The following is a 9,721-nucleotide window of genomic DNA, read 5'->3' as shown; positions in this document are numbered from 1 at the left end:
ACAGAACAGAAGATGAGTGAACAGATGAAAACGGACAGGAAACAAAGATGAGAGGTCAGCATTAGGAAAAAGCAGAGAATACAAGAAATATGCAGCCCAGTTACTGATTAATGACTGACTGCATCATCAGTCACAGTAGAAGTTTTGCGGGGCTGCATAATGCTGCATTCACAGAGTGCACTACCTGTGTAGGCTTGTGAAATGAGGCAAGTTGTCACAAGTTGTACTCTGTGACAAGAGGGGGGGGAGGATGTCAGGGTCAGGGATGGGCAAGGCAAAGTCTCTCTTGGACAAAGAACCTAAATTTCTCTAGACACTAAAATATTAAGGCTCATGTTAGTATTAAAACTCCAGATTCAGCTATTTGTCATATTGACATGTTTATGGAACTGTTAGTAAGCGATTACGAACAAAATCGCTAACGGGTGATAAACAAACAAGCAAAAAGCAACAAATCCCAACAAATACGTGTCGTAATAGCAGACTAATTACATTCCAGTGGGCTTATTGAGGTGCACACATTATTAAATCATCACGACACGCTGATGAATGTTTAAAACCCATTCATGCCTGAGCCCACGAGGAATGTGCAGCCTTGAATAAATCCAGTGAAAAGCAAGCGCTGCACTGCGCTGCATCGTATTTTTGGGATGTGCCGCAAACGATAAACGCTGTGCCCCGTGCTCAATGAAAAAAACACGGTGTGCGTGAAGGCTGGTTATTATGTCAGCACATTGGTGTTCACATCAGGTACGAAGCAGGACGTACAGTAAAAACATTCTGGGCCACAGTATTAAGCACCTGACTTCCAACAGCTCTTAGTGCTGTATGTGGAACCAAATAATGAAGTTTGTTTGTATTATTTTATATTTCAATACAAAACAAGGCCTGATAATTTGCTTGTGTTATCCAATAATAGCAAAGACATTGAAAATCAGAAGTTTAGTTCTGTGACTCAAATGTGGTGGTTATGGATTAGAGGCCCAAACTGGGGTTATGGTGTCTTTTGCTTACTGACATAATGTACATTACTAATGTTTGCAGAGGTTTTTCAGGTTCTCTAATATCAAAAAATGCAGGATTGAGATCAGATTATGTTAAATCTTTACACATACTTTAGACAGAAGCCTATAGACTTAGAGATTATAACATTATTATTTAATATAACAAAGAAACAAACTTTATATAATTGTATCAGCACATGACTAAATGACAACGAGGCTTGTTGCAGACAAGCAGGCGTGCCGCCATGCTGTGTACTCCGGTCTACAGCCGACCCTCTGCTCAGACTGACCTCCGAAAAGGTCGATTTCTGTGGCTGAGGTGGTGGCGGGGGCAGAGATGGGCAGCGAGGTGGGTACCGGAGCCGTAACAGCGGCGGGGGCAGCGGAAGCAGCAGGTTTCGGCGCGGCAGCCATGGGGGCAGCGACGGCGGCGGGGGCAGCGGCTGCAGGGGCTGCAGCGTCAGCATCGGCAGACTCTCCGTCTGCCAGGAGAGCTTCAGAGGCTCCATCGGTAGCTGCTGGAGTTGCTATGCAGATGAACCCCGTGATCCAAACGCCACGACCCAGTCAAAGCCCCCCCCGGAAGAGATAGTAGGAGAGAAAAAAAAGTGAATAGGAGCGAGACAGTAGCGTCAAAGCGACTGAAAGTGAAAAAGTTCAGGCTTGGTGTGAGACAAGAGATAAATAGGAAGGCGAAAGAACAATTGTTTTCTATAAAACCAAAAGGTGACAGACGAAGAACTTCAGTTAGAAAACAAAGTTGGAAGGAATAAAATCAAACACCTGCAGGCGTTCAGTGCTGTCAGCAGAATACTCACCCTCAGCTAAGAGATCTGCAAAAAACAACAAAGAACCGAGGTCAGAGGCAATGAATGACTTCACCTGAACACTGCCAACATCTTACAGTACAAGCCAGAATAGAAGATATGGACCACTGGTAAAGCAGAGTCAAAGAGTCCTTAATGTAACTGAAGCTTTGAAAAGGCCACAGTTAACCTAGACTTCTGCGTTAATTTGACACTATGGCGACACTATGCAGATCGTGGCGCCATAGCTGACATGCATTTCCCTAGAAATGTAACTACGTGCCACAGTGACACAGAGCACAAGACTGTGATTGGTCTGCTTGGTAGTAGAGTAATTCCGCTTTAGTATGTCTGGTCTGCGGAAATCCATCTTCCAAAGCATCTTCTAGTTTCTAAATACATTCTTCCTATCTCTTCTAGTCAGCACTTACTTTTCACTGATTTAATTGCAGCATTAAAATCAAATCTCTGTGACTTCAACAAAGATGTGCGCTTTAGGCTGGCCCACTTGAATTTGATGGAAAGTCATTTTCTTTTTTTTTGTGCCAGTACATTAAGTTAAGGTCGTTCAGTATCTCTTTTTGGCATCGGTGCAAATTGACCGTTCACATAAGCCCAGCTCGCTGATGGGTCCGTCACGGCTGAGCAGCCATAATTTGGGGCAGCGAGTCTGTCGACGTTTGGGTTTTTCCTTACGCAAAAGAGGTGTACATCGGGCCGTGAGAGACTCTGTATTTAAAATCTGTAGAGGCTGATAAAGTGTCTGGTCTAACATAAGCTGCGTGTCCAGCAAATTAGCTTACAGTCCTGATTATGTGTTAATTCAGAAGCAAAGAAGAATACTATTAGCTAACTAGTGTTGAAGGTTACTGTAGAATACATAATCGCTTCATGTTCATGACAAGAACATCCATTTTGTAGTCTTTCCCAATGTGAAACTGCTCCTTTAAAGTAAAAACTGATCATTTGAAAACATCAGAGTGTCAGCTAAGCAGCCAGTGTGGTCAAGTTTGTCTTTTCGGTTTTTGCCAGTCTATAAATTTTGTTCTCTACTTCATGTTCCTACTAAAGCGGTTCGGAAAACACTTTAACATGACAAACAATATTTCCCATAATCCCTAAGTCACAAAAGCAGAGTTCACGAGTGAGTTGAGGGACTGTGAATAGGTCAGACATGTTTGTAAAAGATTTTGCATGGCATTATATGTGCAGCAATTAATTTAATTTTCCAAGGCCACTTTTATAAAAATATAAGTAAGCTGGAAACATTAAAAAGTAATCTCACCTCCCCATCCGGTGATGGAGGATGTTGCTGCAGCGCCCCCTGTTGATGAAGAGGATATGGGGTCTAGATCCAACAGGAACCCGTCATCAAGAGCACTGAACACAAACAGTAAGAGAGAGAGAGAGTGTGTGTCGATAGAGGAGACACATTTCAAATCGTGACGCAGCACTTTTCAAGCGCTTAGCAATATTGTTGAGTGACTCTCTCGTACTTGCTGGCTGCGGTGGGGGCCGGTGCGGTAGGGGTGACGGAAGGTGGAGGGGGTTTGGCAGGAGGCCCAGGGCGAGCTGGGGCAGTGGGCCTGGCGGGCGCAACAGCAGCGGCAGCAGCAGCAGCAGGAGGAGGCGCTGGCGTGGTGTTGTTGGCTGTTGCCTCCTGTCATAGAGAAAGACGACTGTTAGATGTATGTTATGTAAGCTGATGTGATTCAACAGAAATCAGTGAATAAATGTCTGCAGTGTGAACTGCTAAAGATGTGACACTGATGATAAGCCACTATCGTTATTCAAATATCTCAGGTTAACTTTTAACACTGAAAATGCCACATATAAATAAAAACTACCGTCATTACCATTAAATTATGATTATCATGAAACAAGGCTTACCTTAGTTGGTGACCTGCAAAATCAATGACAGAACACAAGTTAAAGAGTTTAATGGCACACAATATGACACATAATGCCTGTAAATGAGATGGGAGGCAAAGTGACGGCTTAAGTATCACTTTGTGTTTTCAGCCACGCAGCATTTCAAAGTTGTTCCATTAAGTAAATATAAATACAATTAATGGATCCAGGGTGCACTGCTGAGTAAGCGCACCTTGGCATCAGCTCCTAATCAACAAAGCCTTTCTTTTCAACGCCGCAGACAGAAGGTGAATGTTTCTGAACGTCGTGCATTCAAAGCTTTGTGAAATTCAGGGCTGACAATTCAGCAGAATGATAATGTGAGGAAGGTTTTAGTAAAGACGTGAGGCAAAGGGCCGACACACCAAACCGACATCAATAAACTCAGGGGCAGAGAAGGGACCAAAACGTTGCACTTGAATACACTGCAGGGACTACAGCCAGATGGATCATACGTTCTGAGCTAGTGGTAGAAGTCTATATGTGTCATTCAAAAGGGAAAACCGGAAGAGGAACTATTAGCTCGGAGGCAAAGAAGAGCTGCTAACTGTCGTACAGAGCTGATGTCTTATGAATTATGCTAATCAGTTAGTCTATCATTGATACCGATGAGCCTGTCGCTAGCAAAATATTTGCAAATTGGAAATCTCAGATAAAACACAAGATGAACTTCTGTGTGCCCTTTGTCGTTTCATTTACTTTCTTTTCTTGCCACAGAACAGCCAGTGAGAGATCTCTACCACGATGGTGGATTCAACACACTGAAACGACTAAAAACAAGCTGACGGGTCCAAATAATGCCAACACTGTGGCATTACGATCAAACAATAGGGCCACAGGCGCTCTCTAACAGACCGACACCAGGAAATGGACGACTGTCGGTTTGGTGTGTCACGAGTTTAAAAGGAAAGTTATTTTGGGTTACAAGACGTGAAAACGATTGTATAGAACTGCATTTCAAACAAAACTATTCTACAAAAAAACACATGCCAGTGATAGTTTAAATGCAATTCTATAGAATCACTGAAAACAATAAGAATCATGGCAGAACAACATTTACAAGACCCGTTCTCATTGCCAGAGAATACTCACTTATCCTCTCTGAGTTGTGTAAAGACAAGAGAAAATGACATATTAGAGTAGTATGACAGGATAATAGAAGAGAGCATTGACCAAACAGGCCCCCAGAGAAAGAAGTAAACCGCTGATAAAAAGAAAAAAATAATAATAATGCTGCTGTTAAACCATTAAGAAACAGATTACTTACGGCTTCTTCCCCTCCAGAGTGTTGAGGTGGGTCTCCAGGGACTCCAGAAGACTTTCCGGGGCCTGAGGTAAAAAATAAAAAACAGAAAGAGAGGCTACTACAACCCCAGCTCATACACATGCAGCAGTACAGTCAGAGATAAAGACAAATGCTTTGCATTTAGGTTGTGTTATTGCTAAACTAGCTTCCTACATGTTGGACATACAATTGCTGTAATGACAACACCTGCCAGGACTTTTTACACTAACCACATGTAAGTCATGGTGCTATAATGGAAAGGTCCATATTCTGAGATGTTGAGACGATGTGACGTCTGTCTAATATCCGGATCGCTGTTGTTAGTTCCTATTTCCCTACCTGATGATCTATATTTTTTCTCAGCAATCAAATCAGCAGTGTCTTAACAGCACTGGCTCTTGGAAACCTCACTATGTTCTCAGTTTCTTTCATCTCTGCATGCACTGCTCCAAAGTTAACTTCAGTCTGACTCATTGTTTAAATTATGATTTGAATTTGAACCCCTCAGGTATCTTGTTAAAATCACCTTATCCCTCAGTGCCAGTTTGTTCCAACTCTTCATTAAATCTTTATCGCAATGAGAGAAATCCACATTATGGAATGAAAGCTGCCTTCAGCCCCAACCTTTTTCATGCCTTGAGAATTAATTTATATAAATTTCAACACTTGTTCAAGAAAGACGAAGATCTGCACATGAATTTCTTTCTTCGTCTATTCTTTTTTGTGAGTTTGGATAGAACGTTGATCCAGACGTAGGCCCGAAGAAGAAATTCTGTTGTTACTGTTGGTATACTCTGATCATGTCTAAACTTTATTGCTTATGAAAGAAACAGGAAACCATGAAGGGAACAGGTCAGGATACAGAAGCAACAAAAAACAGGTTTCATTTTCATGCTGACTGAGAGGAAACCGTTCCAGGCAGCTACGATGCCAAAAGCAGCATGCTCAACCAGATCACTTCCCAACATGCAATAAAGCCATTGCAGCAGGCTTTGCCAATAGAAGTCAAAGCTAATTCAGCAAAGTCACTAATTAACTTTTCTTAATTCTCTGCCCGATTTCTTCTATCAATCCGTTTAAAGCTGCCTTTTCTATTATCCTTAATACTCAAGACTAACAAAGCAGCTGAGCTGATAACACTTTGCCTCGGCATTGGGAGGGATGAATAGACCATTAATCATCCCGGGACACTAAAGCATCTGTCCTCACCATGAAGTACAAAGAGGGCCGTTCTGCAAACAAAGGACAGACATTTCAGCTCTATTACAGAGATGCTTAGACACATCCAGTGATAGTTTTCACCTGATGACACTAATACCTTTTCCCTGTGATACCAACTAGCCTCCTATGTCCCTTACGGCCAAAACTGCCATCACTGGCATCTTCTAGGAAACACTATGCAAGTGTCGATGAGTGATGACATTACAGCACAGCTACAAAATCATTCAGTGGCAAAATTAGTCTGTCTTGTTTGTGCTGATATAATTTCTTGTGGAAGGGATGAGAGCAGAAATTGGTGGCTGTGAATAATGCACTCTAGTTTCAGGCATCTGGGAGACTGATAGAGTTTCATCTCTTGCAAACGTTAATCAAATTTTATCAGCCTTAAAGTATCTCATGTTTAAAGACAGGAGCTTGATAAATCTGAGGGTCGGCCCTGTGAAGATGAGGCGTTGCAGTAATTCATCCCAGAGTTATTTTTGTCTAAACACTGCTGCACACTTATTTCAAGCAGAGTTATTTATCTGGTATTAATGTATGGTTTATGATTCATTTTATAAGACTAGAACAAAGACATTTTGAGAATTTTCAACAGTTTTTCAAGCAAACCAAACCAGAAATTGTTACTGTATGAGGTAAAGGACACTGGAGAGAGTGCATTTTTATGCTAAACTCTGAGCTTTTCTAGCGTCACAAACACATCACCAAGGAAGCAGAGATTACAGAACACCAGGATGTAATGTTGCTGCAAGACAGTTTAAGTTTTAAGAAACTATTTGATCCTCTATTGTAATCATGTTGTTCATTTACAACAGACTGCAGCAGGTTTAAACGCCATATTTACCACACCCATAGGAGCCAGGAAGCAATCTATGAAGTCTATGTGTGTCTCTTTTTCTGTCAAAGATGTATAAAAGCAAACGGAATATAGCTTAACTACGTTTTGCTACTGCTTTGCACGTCTGTGTAAAACCTGACAAGAGAGAAATAAAAATACAAGAATTAGTATTAGCATAAAAACAATAGCAAGATGTGAAAACATGAGAACATTTCTCAGTTATGTGACGCTAAAAATTAACTTACATATGGTGATGTGTTCATGCACCACTACATTTAAAATATGTATATATATTTTTTTTTATTATTTCTATGTTTTATGCCCTTGTATTGAAAGCACTATAAATGTAGTTGCAAAATAAAACACTAAAATTAAACTCTAACAGCTCAGGAGATGTTTATGCATCCACTGTGATTCCAGAGGCTCTGTTTCACGTGGTTTTATAATGCAAACCCAAATTGCAATGCCCCTAAATGTGTGTGCATTGGGGACACTCTTCCTCTTCCAAGCTATATTGTAGAATATGTGATTCATACTTTTGGAGGTTGCTGCTTTCCTTCTGTTTCTAATCTTCATCCTTAGTTTAATATCAAGCTGCAACCTTCAGGAGCAAAAACTGAATCTAACGCAGCAGTGCTAGAAATTAGATCAAAGTGTAAAAAAAGGCGTAGCCAGGGAAAGTCTGCAACAACTCAGAGACTAAAGACACACTACAGGAAATCTACGAATGACGTGGTGGAGGAATAACATATATCATATAACCTATACAAGAGTATTATCACTCTTCCTCTTGGCTAGAAAGTTAAGGGTACTTTCTCAAAATATATACTTTCTCAACAAAACCTTTACATAAACGGTTATCACTGGCACAAGCAACTGTGTCTCAAAGCCTCGACATTGAACCTTTATCTTTAAAAGTTGCACATTTGCTATGTTGTGCATTTTATTTGCTATTAGCTTTTTTCATGCAAGTTCATCCATGTTGCAAAGTCTGAAAGGACCCTAGCTAAAGTTTCCATAGCAGAACAGAATTTAAAACCACGTAATTGATTCAGGAACCAACAGGAAAATAAGGTTTCTCATCTTAGGAATCACTTATATTGGTCAGTGACCCACAAATTAGGAATTAGAAGAGGCAAAAAAAACTTTTGTAACTCTGTAGCTGTCATGGAAACTGCAGTACAATCTGACAATCTACTGTGCCTTCATACAGTTGTTGAACTAAAACAGTGCTTAGCTCAGAGTCTTAGCAGCAGAAAATCAGCCGTCCAGTTTGCAGCAATGCTCGGCACATCACAGCTTTCGGTTCTTCTAGTCACTTCAACCCACTACATCAGAGCGCCTGGTGTCTGTCTGCTGGGTGTGCACTCACTGTGCAGTGTGCTTTAATTCAGTGCACTCAAAAAGAGTTGACCTTCCCTAAGCTGCTTGCTCCAAAAAGCTAGCTCTGTGCACTACTCACTACTCACACTCTCAGCCTGAATGATCAATCTGCATCTCTGGAAGTGAAAAGAAAAGGGGGGCACAGGGACTGTCAAGAACCACACGTCGTTTGTTGCGTGGAGGACCTGTCAGTGAATGTCTGATTGTAATCAGAGTAATCAGACGATCCCGGTGGACACAGCAGGAGAAAAATATAGGGTCGCTTTAAACATTCATACTACATGCAAAACAGTTAGAAAGAAAACACAGCAGACATGCTATGTTAGTACGTAGCTTAAAAAATATAACAAATCCAATAAAAATCATTTATTGAAAATAAAGAATGGAAAGGAGAATTTGTAGTAATCTTACCTGAGTGAGCTCTGGGATGTCATTTTTGTCTATTCCCACTTGCTGTAAAAGAAAAAAGGACAAGTTAGACAACAGTTACCAGGCAGTAGGCGAGTTAGCAGGTAATCAGTGACACTTGGCCCTGTCTAGACCTGTTATTAACATGTGTCTTAAGGGATCTGATCATAAGTGGCTAATGAGGTACTCTGCATAGGGTAACGCAGTGTTCAAGTTATAATCGGAGCACTGTGCTAGTCTCTTCACTAATGTATGGGGCAGAGAAAAAGAAATAAAAACGTGTGTGCTTTGAGCGAGTGAGAGAGACTTTACATCTCATTATGTCTCACAGTTTCTATGATGTCGTCATGTCTGGACGCATTCAGTGGCAGCGGCCCATTAGAGACAGCCATGAGCACATAAAGCATGGACTCTTGTGATCGCATCACTCAGTTCACATTTCAAAACCAGGTCTAAACAGGGCTACCGGGTGCTGTGCACGTTACCTCAGCAATTTTGAAGAATTCAGAGACCCGAGTCATTCGCGTAAGAAATCTCTTGTAGATCTCGAGCCCATCTTTACACTGGCTCCTCTTCATCTGGAAAAATTTTTCTAGGCAAAAAAAATCATGAAAGTCAAAGAATAATTCTTACATAACGGAAGATATAAATAGGAACATTTAATACTGGGACTGATCCTGACAGAGGGAGTGATTTTTTAATTTTTTTTACCTAGCAGGTTGATGATGCCGTCATTGTAGCAGGCATATAACTTGATCAGATCTTTGAAGAGCAGGAGAAAGCAGGCATTTATCACTCCATTGTTCAGCTCCTGTGGATGCACCTGAGGACACAAACATTTTGAACGGGTTAAGGTTTTTGAAGG

The 9,721-nt window shown here is 41.1% G+C and overlaps 1 protein-coding gene across 1 annotated transcript in view; it reads right to left on the bottom strand.

Moving 5' to 3' along the window:
* Positions 1–3,890: 3,890 nt before the first annotated feature.
* The window catches only part of snap91a (synaptosome associated protein 91a), a gene marked incomplete at its 5' end in the record, with an annotated part of 29,901 nt that continues 24,070 nt past the window's right edge, over positions 3,891–9,721 (bottom strand). The window contains 4 exons of the mRNA XM_084557008.1: positions 3,891–5,050; positions 8,860–8,901; positions 9,342–9,448; positions 9,568–9,679. Of these exons, the coding sequence (XP_084413134.1) occupies positions 4,985–5,050; positions 8,860–8,901; positions 9,342–9,448; positions 9,568–9,679 (327 nt within the window). The 3' untranslated portion in view covers positions 3,891–4,984. The remainder of the gene's footprint in view (positions 5,051–8,859; positions 8,902–9,341; positions 9,449–9,567; positions 9,680–9,721) is intronic.

This window comes from Chelon labrosus, assembly GCF_963514085.1.
Source record: "Chelon labrosus genome assembly, chromosome: 12".
Classification (NCBI taxonomy): domain Eukaryota; kingdom Metazoa; phylum Chordata; class Actinopteri; order Mugiliformes; family Mugilidae; genus Chelon; species Chelon labrosus.
This window is presented reverse-complemented; position numbering and strand designations above follow the sequence as displayed.